The sequence below is a fragment of the Embiotoca jacksoni genome, unplaced genomic scaffold (assembly GCF_022577435.1).
Source record: "Embiotoca jacksoni isolate LCO1_2020_lvr unplaced genomic scaffold, fEmbJac1.0.p SCAF_11, whole genome shotgun sequence".
NCBI lineage: Eukaryota > Metazoa > Chordata > Actinopteri > Embiotocidae > Embiotoca > Embiotoca jacksoni.
Window position 1 is genome coordinate 10,740,679 of NW_027185241.1, and position 15,527 is coordinate 10,756,205.

At 42.8% G+C, this 15,527-nt stretch overlaps 2 protein-coding genes across 6 annotated transcripts; both read right to left on the reverse strand.

The window, feature by feature from the left end:
• Positions 1-225: 225 nt before the first annotated feature.
• Positions 226-8,360, reverse strand: zdhhc18a (zinc finger DHHC-type palmitoyltransferase 18a). 5 transcript variants are annotated; one of them, XR_011177925.1, is made up of 11 exons: positions 7,573-8,359; positions 7,235-7,395; positions 6,791-6,940; positions 5,965-6,102; positions 5,806-5,857; positions 4,422-4,524; positions 4,221-4,333; positions 3,994-4,093; positions 2,742-2,812; positions 2,577-2,610; positions 1,937-1,992 (listed from the first exon to the last, which is right to left on the reverse strand). XR_011177925.1 is itself a non-coding variant. In XM_069143129.1 (10 exons), the coding sequence occupies exons 1-9, from the start codon at positions 7,803-7,805 to the stop codon at positions 2,771-2,773; spliced, it is 1,092 nt and encodes a 363-aa protein (XP_068999230.1). In that variant the 5' UTR covers positions 7,806-8,359; the 3' UTR covers positions 1,904-1,992; positions 2,742-2,770. The 5 variants fall into 5 exon arrangements, 3 of the variants coding, with proteins under 3 accessions (XP_068999228.1, XP_068999229.1, XP_068999230.1); XM_069143129.1 differs by lacking the exon at positions 2,577-2,610 and having other exon boundaries at positions 1,904-1,992; XR_011177924.1 differs by having other exon boundaries at positions 1,928-1,992; positions 2,577-2,812.
• Positions 8,361-9,745: 1,385 nt separating this feature from the next.
• pigv (phosphatidylinositol glycan anchor biosynthesis, class V) lies at positions 9,746-14,753 on the reverse strand. The gene is made up of 3 exons (XM_069143130.1): positions 14,380-14,753; positions 12,972-14,138; positions 9,746-12,889 (listed from the first exon to the last, which is right to left on the reverse strand). The coding sequence occupies exons 1-3, from the start codon at positions 14,446-14,448 to the stop codon at positions 12,602-12,604; spliced, it is 1,524 nt and encodes a 507-aa protein (XP_068999231.1). The 5' UTR covers positions 14,449-14,753; the 3' UTR covers positions 9,746-12,601.
• Positions 14,754-15,527: the final 774 nt, after the last annotated feature.

Below are 15,527 nucleotides of genomic sequence, written 5' to 3' on the forward strand. Positions count from 1 at the left end.
TGTTTCCATGAGGGAGCTGTCAGAACGAATGAACTCTGCATGCACCACATTACATTTTCACATGGGCCTGTTTAAAGTCACTGTAGTTTATCAAGTGAACACTGGGCTTTGCTATGCATGTAAAAAAAAAAAAACTTTCTGTTGAAGCCAAAATATTTTTATGGAGGAAATTAGAGGGAAAAAAATAACCCTTTAAAAATAAAAGAGGCAACAAAAAAAAACAAGTCAACAAAACTGAACACATTTATTGACCAAATGTTACAGTTCCACTGTTACACCCTATAAAATACACATTTGTTCATACAAGCACGGCTTGTAATTGTCTACACAACCTATGGGTCCTGATGCTAACTGATAAATGAACGACTCACTCACAATGGCAAGGTGGTTCTTCACAAACTCACGACCTACAGCTCCAAAGCTCACTTACAAAAGAATAAATAAAACATCAAAAGGCCTTTCTCCTAATGCTTTTCACATCACCAAACTGTCAAGTCTACACTCCAAGCAATAATCACATCCTGCCCCCTGGTGGCACAAAGGACCTCCTGCTATATACTGTCCCCAGAGACAGAGAGGGGATGAAGTGTCATGCTGTAAGAGTAGGAAAAGGTCAAAGCCATTAATCCGACTGAAACGGTCCATACTGTAACCACCAACACACTCATGAATGTACATTCGACGTGCCCTCAGGCAAAGAAAAATCTGACGCTCACTTGTCCTGAAAGGATCCCAGTAGATCACGTTAATGGTAAACGGTGTCAGTGATAAATACTGCCATCCAAGTCCTGATAAGAAGCAGCAAATTTGATTTTAAACACATTGTTTTGACGTCCAAAATATTTAATAAAGGAGCAAAGTGGACACTATAAAATATGCAGTGGTGCAATTTCTGAAATGTAACACAATGATCTTAACAAATTCACCCAACTTTACCTGGCTTAAATATCCTCTTTCAATCATAGTTTTCTAAACGGGCTCAGCGGACAAAAATAAATGTTGTCATTCTGAGCCTCTGATGTAAAAGACATGCAGACGTGATTAGAATATTCCGCAAACACCTTGACAAAAGGTCATACAAAAATAAAATGAACAACCGCACTTTGCCCTGCCCCTTCTTTTACCTGTTTAACTTCCCAAACTGGATCCACCCGATGACACTGGGATGAGGTCACTCTCGATGACAGGACACGACGGGACATAAGGCTAACTCTTGACTTCATAATCCTGAAATGGCTCACTGTCAGGAGCATGCCACTTCAGTAAATCAAAACTTTTCTTGACTTTTTGCATTCACAGTCAATATGCAAGTATTCCCAGACGTAAATACCTGTTTGCATAAGATATTAGCAGGAACTTAAACACTGAGGTTCTGAGGGAGGTGTGGAGGCATGTTGGGTGTCTTAAAAAAGGTGCTTAAAAAAATATCTCTATTGTGCTTCCAAGTGTTACTAAGATCGACCTCCATTCTGAAGGACACAGTAGGACGTTGGTGATACAACTTAATCGACTTCTCACAACGACATCTTGAGAAACCAAATTGCAACATGCAACATGACTACCACTGAGACAAAGTTTCTTTGGAGCCAAAACTGTTGCCAAGTGATACCGAGCAGCGTAGCATACAGCAGGGCAAGTCCACTACGACTCCCCTTATGGTCACTGGATGAAGCCAATGTCAGGCGCATCGCCCAGAATCAGGGTGGTGCGGCTGAGCGACGGCGAGGGAGCAGCCAGACGGAAGGCTGGATTGATCGAGTGCAGCGAGTCCCTCCTGTCGCTCCTGCTGAACGGAGGGCAAGTAGCAGCCACGTGACGGCAGGAGTGATGTCGCGAGCAGCCAGCGGAGGGCGAAAGCTCTGCAGTTGATGCTGCGATGCTGGAAACCTCCAGGACCAAAGGGATGGTTTTTGGGGTCCCAGAGGGGCACATGCTATGAAAGTCGGAGGAGTGGACCATCCTCTCCAGCACGTCCTTTGTGCTCTGAGTGCACTGTGTGAAGAGGAGCAAAAATAGAGAAATGAATAAAAAAAAAAAAATTTTAAAAATTTAAAAAAAGAAGAAGAAAGGGAGGACCACGTGGTGTTATGAGAAAGCCAAGCTGCAGATACGACAGTAAACACAGGACAAGCGTGTATAGAAAAATCTGCAATGTGATTTAAAGGATTAGTTCATAAGCAGAGTGAAAGCAATGAGAGCCCTGATGACTGAGATTCAAATGGAGAAGCATGGAGGAAGTTGAGTTTAGATGCAGAAAATGCAATTACAAGGCAACAGTATAAAACAAGGGTGTAAACAGATTTAGATGAATGTGGAGAAGCTACTTCATCCTGCGCTTCCTCCGGCTCAAACAAAGGAAATGGAAATACAGTTTATGCAGAATTTTTGTTTGTTTGTGTCACCATGCACGCACAATGAACGACAACAAAACCTCATCCGACCGGAGGACAAAGAGGAAGATCATCAGCCTTTAAACAACAATCTCCATCCAGTGCCGAGTGAGTGAGCAAATGTTAATGAGAGCAAAAATGATTGGTAGTGAAGCATGCACATTCAGGAGGAAACATTATTCACACCGTCAGCACAAACCAATCACAAGATCTGCCTCGGCTGAGCTCCAGTTTATGCAAAAAAAAAAAAAAAAGTTCAATGAGATGACGGCCACCGTAAACCAAACTCCGACTATATCGCAAGGGGAAGAGATGTTGTGATTGGTTCATGAGCTTCAACCCTACTCTTACCATCAACCGTCTACATGCAGCAGTGCCCTTCAGGCTGTGCAGGACAAAGAAAAATCCTGACAGTTCTCCTCCTAGCAGGGTGGAATGGATACAGTACAACACCGTGTGTCAAAGCTTTTATCCAGCAGTTACAGACATACACATGTTCATCAACCATCTGTTCACCGACTCACTCGCCATTGAAATGAGAATAATAACCACAAAGAGTACAACTCTTCCCGAACAGAAAGACTAAAGGATTAAATCAAAAAAGTAAATTCAAAACACAGACCAAAATACTAAAATATAAAAATAAAAGTTTATTTAAGACATAAAAGAACACTTGCGTGGGTAAAAATGTAAACATTTTAAGAAAATAAAGCAATGTCACAACTAACAGACATCTGATATGTTGACAATACAGGCAAATATATTCAAGGCATGTGGGAAATGATTCATGATAAAGTGCTGATCAATCCAACTCAATTTCCATGTCCTAAAATAAAGCAGTGATTAAATCTTGTGTGTGCATAAACCCTCTCTGCATCATACAAACAAACTCGGAGGAAGATACAACAACAGGCTCAACTCCTACAAGTCGAAGCAAACAAATACAAATAAAATATCATAAAAGTGCCCCATATAAAAGTGTTTACTGACCCGCAGAACAAAAAGAGCAAAACATAACTCAACGACTGCCTTAACAAAGGCTTATTTTCTGCCAGTGAAAACTTTTGAAACCTTCTGCCCACTTTTTTTTTTTTTTTTTTTTTCATTTTTAACTGCTCAGTAAAACAGTTACAAGTGACCTCAAAGATATTTTGTTCTAGTGCCCAAAGAATAAAAGATATAAGTGATGAATTAGCTCTTCAGTGGAGTTTCATGCTTAGTTGCAGCTTTAATTAACAAGCTTTACAATTTCTACTGTAAAGATTTGGTTTTATATTGGGTCTGCTTTGAGGCATCAAAACCGAGTCCTTGGGAAGCTTCTGTAGTCCACTTACAGACGTTAATTAAATGCATGCTCTTCTTTCTGGGTTGATAAATAATGCATACACGAGATGCGCGACTTTCATAACACAAGGAACATATTAATGCGACATCGTGTGACCAACTCCACTCGATGACTGAAGCTGGAAGTCTGAAGGATAAAGGAGCGGACACAAAAGGGTGGAGGAGGCACACGGGGCATTACAACACGGGAGCTATGGGACAGTCAGGAGTCAGGGGGGAGGTGGGGGTAGGGGGGGGACCACAAGCGGTTTCATCCTACCATGTTTGCGTCGCTCTTGGCTGTGAAGGGAGGCAGTTCTATCACTGAGGCAGCAGAGATCTCCTCATCAGGAAGCTGCAAACCTCTTCTGTCAATCAGACTGGAAAACAGAACAGAGGATGGATGTTGCGATGCAACGGAGAGGTGATGTTTCAAGACCCTGAGCTGTTGAGGTAATTAGTGAAATACATGAGGTGATGATGAGGACTCCTGACATCTTCGCTCACCTCGGGGGCATGGGGCCACATAACGTCACACAGCAGTTGGTTATAATGCTGTTGTAACTGTACGGGTGCCCGGAGTCCTCCGCGCCCCTTTTACTCGACCAGGATCCTTTTATCTGCATAAAGTTAAAACAATTGTTGTTGTTCACAAACTGAACATTCACGATGAAGTCAGCTTCGTCATGTCGGGCTGCCACTACTTACATCTTCATTCGTGGTGAGGTTGGAGGCTACTAAGTAGGTATGGAAGCCTGAGAGGCCCAGAATAGACCAGATGGAGAAGAAACAGATCACCAACTCCACCACAGTACACAAAGCAGAGTCAAGGCATAATGACACCGTTATCAATGATCGCTGCAGACACATGACAATTACAGCTACATGATTAACATCTACGACGAGAGAAAATGTGCGTCACCTGTTTTCCTTCCACTGTTACACAGACTGACCGAGATAACCAATCATGTTTCTTAACATCATCTAAAACACTTCAACTTCAGTGTTAATGTCATGACGTATCTCCGAAGGTTAGCGGAATATTTTTGTGAATGTTGTAATCAAAAATGTTTGATATGCAGCAGCTTTTCCAAAACTTTGTGATGTATTTTATTATATAAATACAAGTGCTTCAACTGTTTGTTCTTTTAAATAACATTATTTATCACAAAACTGAGTACAATCTCTTACAGTTGGGAGGATGTGTAAAACTCATTCAATTTCACACGTACTGTATGATTAGACTGATGCGAGGAAGTGGGACGACTCCGAGCCTTATTCTCGTTGTAAGACCACGTTTCCCAGAAACGCTGTTATTTTCCGGTTTAGAAATTTTTTCCAGTCATCAGTATGCCGTTTGTTTTGATGGTGAACGGTTGCAGATGTTCGCTGACTGTAAATGAGGGGTTCATTTTGTTGATAAAGCAAGTTTTGTTTGGAGAGGCTTACTTTACGCCATAATTAACATTAATGTTTGCGATCACAGAACTGTGATTTCCAGGAGGGACTACTGAGATACAACTAATTACGTAATTAAGTGCCTTACTTAAAACATAACAATATTAAGTACATTTCACTGTTTCATTTTGTTGCAAACTGAATGTGATTTCTAAATCACGATTCATGTATATCAATTTGAAAATTGACGCAACAAGTTGCAAAAATATCTAGTTAGATCATCTGGTGCAGTTTTTTTTTTTTCTTCTTCTTTTTTTATCATCTTGTGCACCACAAGATGATAAAAAAAAGATAAAACTTTCTGTCATGCATACCGTGAGGAAATGAATCCACATCGTCCGTGTGAATAACAATCAAACCACTCTGTAGTCATACCCGTTTATATTTGTTAAACCACTGAAGTCATCTCCCAGTGACATGAGACGGCAAACCTACAACTGTACAGCCATCTCATTAAAAGCACTGCTTTGCTGGATGCCAACTCTCTGATCCTATTACGTGTGGGCTTAGGCCGAGGAGCAGCGGGAAATGCCTCGTCAACGGTACAACTTCTGTCACGTCTCAGCACAAAACAGCAGCTTATTGAAAAACGCAAAACAATTGATCATGTGAAATGTTGATATGCAAAGGATATCTTGCAGGGCTCTCTTGAATGGCTTGAACAAGGCTTTTACCCGCTTGGGAACCTGCAGAGAAAAGACAACTCAGAAAACCGAGCGGTTCTTGATACCATGACGTAAACATCCTACAGCCGACGAGTGCATTCGTGTCCTCTTGCGGTCAGAATACTTACGCAGGGTAATGTGTGTAATGACACAGCCAAATATGAAAGATGTCAGAAAAGACAGAGAGATGATGAAGCTGTAGAAAAAGCGGTAATTGCGCTTTCCCACACAGTTCCCCACCCATGGACAGTGGTGATCAAATCGTTCTGAGGGCAAAAAAAACCAAAACAACAGCAAATAGCAGAGATTAGAGGCATGATTACAGAAGTTTTAAAAAGGTTAATACCAAACAAGTTGTATACAATAGTTCACTTCAGTGACACAGGCTGGAGGGAGTTGTGTATTAAAAAAATACTTTAACCTGGGAAGAAACTTGATTTGATTGAATTAAAACACCTGAAGCGTCACATTAGCTTCATTTGTACTTTGGAACACATTTTTACCCCGAACGACCTTTGTGAATTTTGTCCCGCATCTCTTCCCTTGGAAGCAGGTTATAAGAAGGGTTCTTTCACAGGAGGGATTACTACAGCTAGCAAAAACTTTATAGATCTTTATAGATCCTCCACTGTTATCAAACTATCTGGTTCCTGTACCCACACACTTAAAAAAAAAAAAAACACCATACATTTCATATGGTTTTAATTCAAATTTTTGTAGCTTCTCTGGCTGATTCAAGCTTTCAGTCCAAGGTAAGAGTTCTGGTATCATAAACATTTACATTGTCTTTATGGCATCTTACATTCAAGATATAACTCAGTAGATTAACATAGGAAGATGGACTGAATGAAGTATAATTCACAAAAACCCTCCAGCCAAGCAGCATAGTATGTTCCTCTAAACAGTTTCATAACTGCACCAAGAATAACTGGTAACGTCCCACCACATCCTTACCGACACAGTTGTCACACAAGCTGCAGTGGGAGGTCCGAGGCGGGCGGAACATTTTACAAGTGAAGCAGTATTTGAGCTTTACCACCTGCTGGTTGATGAGGATCTCCTTGGTGCGCGGAGGGGGCCGATACGTTGAGGATCCTGAGGTATCTTAAAATAGAGAAGTACACGCAGAGAATCACCGAGCTGTTTACATCTGATCAACACAGTTTAACCGATAGGCAGACACATGCTCAAATAAGGGATAATTAATACCAATCAAACAATGTCTGGCTTTTGTGCTCTTCAACCATGACAGAGAGTAAGCTGCTTAGGTCTGCAGTTCAACATCTAAGGTACGTGTGTGTGTGTGTGTGTGTGTGTGTGTGTGTGTGTGTGTGTGTGTGTGTGTCAAAGCTCTTTTACCCCATCTGTCCCAGTATGACACTCTGGCAAGTGACTCACCTATCTGCCTCTCTATGTCTGCAGCTTCCTCTGGGGTGGCCCTGGGTAAAATGCCTGGATCTGTAAAGCTGGTTCTCAGCAGGGAGGTGACAACAAACAAAAAGAGCACCGCTCCAATGACAGGGATGAACACGGTCAGATGCTGCACCAGGAATGGGCAACTGTAAAAGAAAGCACATTTAATCGTCAAGTATATTGACAGGAAACAAGCCTTTTAACTGCCACCCCAAAAAAACAAAAAAAGTCAATAAATACAGCTTAAGGACAGCTTCAAAATGCATGTTATAAAATATATTTCATGTATTCAAAAATACATAATCCCATTTGATGTTACTCACTCGAACGCAAAGAAAAGGCCACAAGTGACAACAATAAGGCCCAGTGTCAGAGGAAGGACGCCGCTCTGTCTGGCGAGGATAATCCGTCCGTCGCAGAAAAACCTGTTCTTCCCCGGGAACACTTCCCATTTCCTCCGCGGCCGCTGCTCCCTCTTCCCGGCGCGTCTCTGCGCGGACAGCTGCGACACCGAGAGCGCCCGCGGGTCGATCTGCTGGTACTCGCAGTTCTTCATCCCGTAAACAGCGTCGACGCGGTCTGCAGGTCACTGAAGGCACACTCAAAACTCTCCCTTTTTTCTTTTTTTTTTTTTTTCCTCGCCGCGTTTCCGAGAGACAGGACAGTGTCCTCTCCGGGTTCAGTCGCAGGACATTTATATTTTGTTCGCGCGGTCAGCGTTCAGTTTCCCATCCTGAGAGCTAACGCTAACTAGCCGGCGGACCGACAAAAGGCATTCTTCTTCTTCTTCTTCTTCTTCTTCTTCTTCTTCTTCTTCTTCTTCTTCTTCTTCTTCTTCTTCTTCTTCTTCTTCTTCTTCTTCTTCTCCGTTCAGGTTTACGTCCTCCAACAGTTGCCGAGTTGACTCGGAGTTATCGATCATCTTTTGCAGTTCAATTAAAGCCACATATCACATACTCATTTGGTTAAATTACTTCCCTTTTTTTATATATATATATATATATTTATATATATATATATCAAACAAGTCAACACAAAAGAACGAGGTTCGGGCTCGAGCCTCTCGCAGCACATTACGTTTCCTTTTAATTTGGCTGTCGGGCAATGTACGTCACGGCGTCGACGTTGACGTCATCACGCACGTTCCTCTGATTTGTAAGCGCAAGAAGCGCATCCGCCGCGGGACGCAGATGGTTTGGAGATCGGTGTCAGGCGCAGGAGCTGGGACACTCTGTTCGGCTTGCCCTTGGCTCCGATTAGCGCCTGCAGAAAACGTAACGGTTCACTGGCAACCAGCGACATTTCATCGAAACCAAAATATAATCCTGCTGTTCTGTTGTTTGTTCGTCCGCAGCTACAATTGGAGTCGCTGAGCTGATGTCCTTTGGTGTTTGAAGGGGAACTTTGTGACCTGTTCTAAACTGTATAAATTCGCACATGGTGAATGTTTAAATGCTGATCAAAGGATTTTTTTTTTTTTAATTATTTTTATTTTTTTATTAACCCCCAAATCCCCCTGTAATGTGTGGTAGAAGTATTACTTCATTCATTGGCTCAGAGCAGATCTGGCTCACACTAGCTGGTACTACACTTGAGAAACATTGCTTTCATCATTGTTTTTAGCCTCATGTAGCTGATCCACTGTGTCAAGCATTACTGAGTTCTCTGGCTTTTTTTTTTTTTTTTGCCCATCCCCGGGAACAGTTTCCAATCTTTGTTTAAGTCTAATCGGAAGGGATGAAGTTTTGACATTTACCTGTAAACTATATGCCATTTGAGGTCCAAGAGAAAGTTCAGCTCCACCTGCATGTAAAAGCATTTTTGAGTAAGGAGAGAGAAACCCGAATGTTCCCATTTACCACGCAAGCACTTCGCATGGTAGCTCACTGCTGAGTGTGTATGTGAATGGGTGAATAAAAGGCTAATTGCAAAGCACTATATATAGTTAATTGACCATATACAGGGCATGAAACAACTTACATTGCCTACTTTCTGCAGACAGTTTCAGAGATGTCCATGGATTTGTTGGTCAGCATGTGACATTTGCATAAAGATAGCGACCTCTGCAAACCCACATCACATGTGCACATGTTTGAGAGATCTACTGTCTGAATATTTGCCATGATGTGTCTCTGTATGGGCTAATTCTCCAGAGCATTACCATCAGCTGTTGAGAGTACAGACTTAAGGGTTTTCAAACACTTGTCTCAACGTTAAGTGCTTTTTGGCTCTGTGATAGTCAACAGGTGATAAGCTCACAGATGTTTGGGCACAAGGCCAATGCTGAATGCATCACGTATCAGCTGTGCCTTAATTCAGTGTGTTTCTAATCTTGTTATACTAAAAAGACTCAAGTTCACGCCACGTTTGGAATTTATTCATCTGAACGGGGCAGATGCTTTCATCTAATTATTACATTTACAGCCCATACGTTTATTTGATACTATTTAAAGAATAAGAAACCTTAGCCACCTCCAAGGCTGTTCATTTTGTTACCCTCTGGTCATAGAAAAAAATTGTTTCAATTAAAACTATTTATCTTACAAAGGCCAATAATTGTACAATCTTAAACTAATTCCATTGTTCACCTGTTAAACACAGTGATAGGTAACGGTTCCATTTGGGTTATAATCTTGCATTGATTTGGAGCTTGTTTAGAAACTGTGTACAAATCACCACTGGAGTCCAGAGGCCTGTACTACGATGTGGGTTTAACATACCCAGGATATCTTTCTGTTATCTCGCTTAACAAACCCTGTGACAAACGAGATTTCGCTAAACGGTCACAGGAAGCTGGTTAACTTCCTATTTCAACCCCGGGTTCCTCAATCCAGCTCTGAGCGTGTTCACGTAAAAGAGGAGGTGTTTGCAGCATCTGACCAATCTCAAACATTGACCATTTTTCTGACAGCAGAGCGACATGTTTCATTCCCAATTTTAGAAAAATATTAATCATAATAATAATAATAATAATTGTAATTATAATTAAAACTGCAAGCAGTGATGTACGGGCCCTCGCACTCCGGCGCGCCGCCTCCCCGAAGCCGTCTCCCCGACGTGCAGCGCGCGAGGGACCGCATATCCCCGCTTCTCGCAAAACAGGTATATAATGTGTGGTCTCACCACGCCGGATGTATGTCACACGTTTTGTGAGGTTTCAAGCATCCGTTGACCTTAAACATCAACTTCCTGTGTCACGGCGAGACATCAAACTTTGCTGCATTGTCACGGCGACGCCCATTGACAAAGTCCAACGAATGTCTCAATATATCATCAACTACATGTTTAGGTTATTGTGACCCGACTTTAGGTTCATGTGATCAACCAGCTCGACTAGAACGTGAAAGTATGAAAAGTGTCATTTCCAGTGTCCACCAGGGGGCGCTGTGACTATGAGCGAATATTACCCAACAGGGGTCTTCAGGGCGGGGCTGTTATCATACCTGTAATGTTTGGAGAAGGTCGGTCCATGTACATAAGATTTAATGCAACTTGTAGTTTCATGGCGAGACGCTCAAAATGGCCGCCTCTCACCGGCACACACATCGACGAAAACGAATTATTTTGATAACTTTTAATCCCAAACATGTTTTCTATCCATAGAAACTAAATTCAAGTCGGTCCGACAAAATCCCTCGGAGGAGTTCGACAAAGTACAACGTGTCAGAATCGGCCAAAATGGCGACTAAATTCATAATGGTGGACTTCCTGTCGAGTTGAAGTAACGGTGCAATGTAACTTTTTAGTGCGTCTGGGCGTGATACACGTGTCCACCGGATTTGGTGAATTTAGGTAAACATGGCCGCCGGGGCATCTCTGTAGGGGGCGCTCTCGAGCCGTTTGGCCACGCCCACTCACGACTCCACTAGAGTACGAAATGTTTCGCCTGGGAGACATATGTGTCTCCACTTTGATGAGTTTTTGAATATGATGAAGCCTCCAAAAAGGCAAATCACTTTACGTAAGAATAAGAACGTCCAACGACCGAGAAGAACATTTTACGACACATTTGTCGTACTGACAGCACACCGAGCTCCATCTGCGATTGGTGAGAACGTCAGCAGGTGGTACTTCTGTACGTTTTGATCTGAAATCTGGACCGATAACCTTCTCCGGAGCAGGTTTAGCGCTGCAGCATTACGTTACCATGGTGATGTATCACGTGCGTCACATGCACATCGCCCGCTTTGTAGTTCTGAAAACCCGGAGTTTCACCGGAAGTTATCTCGACGACAGCAAATCCTGCTTCGTAGTAACGGGCCTCAGTTAAATGTAGATTAATGTATTGTTTTTTTTCCCCATCAAAACATCCCTGAAGAATTATTCTCAGGCTTTGAGGTCGTTTCATGAGTGACAGCAACCTCTAGTGGTTTGAGAGAGATGCCTTGCAAGACTTTACAAGTCACTGACAATTACAGTTCAGTAAAGGATGTGTTTTAGGTAAACCCAGAAAGAGGGGGAAAAAAAAAAAAAAAAGAGTTCGGCACACATTTTAACATGTGCGAAGTCATTTTTGGTTCGATGGTTTTATTTTGTTTAATTTGAAATTCAGGGCTGACTTGTCAGCAAAACTATGGCAACAAATGTTTACGATAAAACACTAAGTTTTACATCAATGCCTGGAGAAAGAACATTTAACTTTACATGAACATAAAAAATGAAAAAAGTAAGGGCTCTTTTATATATATTTTTTTCATTCCCATTTAAAAAGTCCCAAGGTAATAACTTGGAATATTTCTTTCAAACATGCAGGAGTGCATTAAAATGAATAAATTAAATTTTAAAGCTTCCGCAGGAAATACAAAATATAGTTTTTTTGGTTGTTGTTTTTTTCCAATTACAACCGAAGCCGATTTACAACCAAACAAGAGTTCAGTAAAGGTTCAGGTGTATTCTAAATTTGAGTTTGTTCTCAAACAACTACAAACATGTTTGACCAAAATGCACAAATCAAACTCGTTAACTATATCATGAGTAAATCAGCATTTAAAAAATGTATTGTAACAATAAGCTCCGTGCAGGACTGGGCGATGTAACTTGAAGAACAGCGTGTTTTGTACTTTTCTTTGGACTCATTTTCTCCAACGGTGTGTTTATTGTGATTTTTTTTTTTTTTTATTGGTAACAAGTTGCATTCATGTTTCCAATTATTCCCATGACAAATTCTTTGAGATGTGTTTTGTAATTATTAATTAAATATTGCTGCAGGAACAAAAGGTGACTCCAGATGATGTTCTGGGAAAAAAAAAAAGAAACGTCCATCTAGATTTATTACATGTAAATTCAAAAATGGTACACAGCCCAGTCCTACGTAGAAATATTGCATTTAAACCTCGGGAGTAATGTCTTAAGTCAAGTCCACGGCAAGAAATTGCAATGCAGGGCGAGCCCCAGTACCCAGTAGGAGAGGAAGTATCCCAGGATGCTTTGTGTAGTCGGAGAGCAGGCTTTAAAGTGTGGCAGCAGTGCAACGATGGGGTTTTGAGGCGTGTGCTTGCAACCATTTCTGGAGTGGGTCTGCAGCTGCACGTTGGGGTTCGACGTCTTTCTTCGGTGGAGAAGCGGCTCGTTGAGGAGGAGCAGGTGGGCGCTTATCCAGAAGGGCACGGGGGACGAGGAGGCCATGAATCTGGTCAGAACCTAGAAATTGAGATCGAAGAGAGGGAATGAGTGGAAGATTCAAAATACCAAAACGGGACTATTTCAATGTGACTTTTCTCACCTGCACGTGCATGCACAAAGTTCCAAACACCAGGAGGACTGCGGAATGCACAACATACACAAACACTCTGGGGTTGAAGAACCCCGGCGTGGGTTTGTCGAGCCCTTTGTTCGCGCCCGTCTCCCACAGTCCGAGTCTCATGCACAGTTCCGGATTGGCTTGAAAATACGCGTAAACGGCCATTATTCCGAGAGTAGCCATCGGCAGAGCCAGAATAAAGTTTGGTATCTGCTTGAGCTCAAAGTAACGGAGGAAGCCCACGTCCCAGTACACATCCTGGATATGAGAATAAAGCAGCGGGAGGGGTCTCATACACCAGAGCGGCGGCGGGCCATTTTCATCGGGAACCCGGTAGCCCTTCCGCTCAACGAGAGTCAGAAGAGCGGGAGGGATCCGCTCCAAGGAGATGGACGGGGTGCAAAACGTCCTGTACCCGTAGTACTGGAAAGCACAGAAGGGAAGGGCAATGATTGCAGTTCCCAGGAGGGAGGTGAGAAGGAGACAGACGATGACCCAGACGTAGCGGAAGACTTTACTGTGGCCTTTTGTTGTCGTGCGATACACACGAATCTGGGAGATGGCGTGCAGCGACGGAAGATACAGTAGAAATCCTATGTTAACAAGTCCATTCGACCGTGCTGCCGTGGCTATGCTGAGGGCCAGGCAGGCGCGGAAGGTGAATCCTTTCTCCAGGAGGAACAGGCCACCGAAAGTGAGCGCAGCAAACAGGCTCTCCGAGTATCCGGCAGTCATGAAAACGTTGGCAGGTGTGATGCAGTAGAGCAGGCTGGAGAGCAGAGCGAGGCGCCTGTCCTGCAGAACTATCCTGCTCAGGGCGTGCAGGGCGACCACACTCAGCAGGAAGAGGGCACTGTTCCCCAGAGCCACGGCCACCAGCAGCCGCCCCCGGACGCTCAGCCAGCCGCTCAGGGGCCACAGCAGCGTCTCCGCCAGGCCCCGCAGGATGACGGGGAACAGGGGGAAGAACGCGAAGTTGTGCTCGTACAGGTACCCTCGCTCGGCAATGAAGAGGAAATGCTCAGCGTCCCAGTGAGAGAGGCCGCCCAGCAACCACTCCACCACGGAGTCCAGGTACAGAGGCTCTTCTGTCCGAGGGGGCTTGAACGCATCAGCTTCATGGTCAGGGATGACAGCATTCAAGGCAGCCTGTGGAGAAATATTTCACATTATTAAGATCAATACTGCCAGACTTCAAGCTGCATCAAAAGGAGGACTTTTTGTCTTACAAGTGTAGAGTCGCTTTATCTGCGTCTGACCGTATGTACGCCTGCGCACATTAGAAACTGACAGTGCTAAGGTGACTCACGCGGCAGAGAAAATGAAAGACAACAACCAGGGGGGGCTACGAACCAACACGGTTCGTGAGCAAAATTGGCTTTAAACTCACCTGCAGGAACAGAGAGAGACCTCTGGTGAGCGTGGCAAACTCCAGAACTGCTCTGACGTCCATAGTCATTGATGTGACGGAGAAAATGAGGAAAAGCCGGTTATGACGGCCATGGGCACTGCCGCTGCTACGAAACACTCACTGCTGAAATCATCATGTTTTCTATCAAACATTGCTAGCGCGGGGAAAAAAAAAAAAACAATTAGCGAATGATTCGTTTGGGAGGTTTTACGTTTTAGCTGGTAAGACAAATAACGTACAGGGTGAACACTGATTTCAAAATATGGCCACACGTCTTCAGGCAGCGTTTGTTTGTCGCTCAGCTGCATTATCTTTGTCCTCATCCTGCAGCAGCCTGCTTCGTTTCGAATGGGACTATTACTTCCGGCATAACCTTATTTCAAAATAAAAGCTCCTCAGAACTGGACGAGGAGAGCCCTTGTTTCTCCTGCATGAGTAAATATATTTTTAGAATACGTATACTTTAGCAAAAACGAATGAATAATAGTTATAAAAGTTTTACTGACTTAAGTTTTGTAACCTTCCATCGACTTTACGGACGTTGAAACGTTGAGAAAAAAAAAGAAGCATATTTTTCTCCTCCAGCAGGTGGCGCTCGATACTGTGTCATGCACTGGATTTTCAAGTGGTGCAAGTTTTTTCTTGTCTTTTTAGTCTGTTGAGTTTAATTGGCTCGAATTTCCGGTTAATTTAGACCCTAATACACATGCCATGGTGTTTCTTCTACATACATATATGTATATAATATATATATGCACGATATATATATATATATATATATATATATATATATACACATATATATCATATACATATGTATTTGTTGAGATGTAGTGTCATTATTTCCGTTTCTCATTGGATCAAGATGTATGCCTAAATATTGGGCTTAGGTGGCCAGTAACAGTGTGGATAAAATATAAAGAAAAGCCTTTTTGTGTTCCTTTTGTGTTATGTAACCTGAAGTTAAAATGAAACCACCCACCAGGGGCTGTGGTGCTAATTTACATTAATGCCAACCGAAACATAAAAAACAATAATAAAGTTAATACAAACAGTGAAGTTGAGACTACTGAATTTTCTGAGCAGTGAAGGTGGATATCAGGATTTCTGCCAACTTAATTTTGTGT

Excerpts from the sequence above, each read along its gene's own strand:
- zdhhc18a (XM_069143127.1), bottom strand. The coding sequence starts at position 7,805 with ATGAAGAACTGCGAGTACCAGCAGATCGACCCGCGGGCGCTCTCGGTG. Across the intron at positions 5,858-5,964 it reads CATTACACACATTACCCTGC|GTTCCCAAGCGGGTAAAAGC; the intron begins GTAAGTATTCTG and ends TTTTCTCTGCAG. Across the intron at positions 4,094-4,220 it reads TGTGGCCCCATGCCCCCGAG|TCTGATTGACAGAAGAGGTT; the intron begins GTGAGCGAAGAT and ends TCTGTTTTCCAG.
- pigv (XM_069143130.1), bottom strand. The coding sequence starts at position 14,448 with ATGACTATGGACGTCAGAGCAGTTCTGGAGTTTGCCACGCTCACCAGA. Across the intron at positions 14,139-14,379 it reads GTCTCTCTCTGTTCCTGCAG|GCTGCCTTGAATGCTGTCAT; the intron begins GTGAGTTTAAAG and ends ATTTCTCCACAG. Across the intron at positions 12,890-12,971 it reads CTTTGTGCATGCACGTGCAG|GTTCTGACCAGATTCATGGC; the intron begins GTGAGAAAAGTC and ends CTCAATTTCTAG.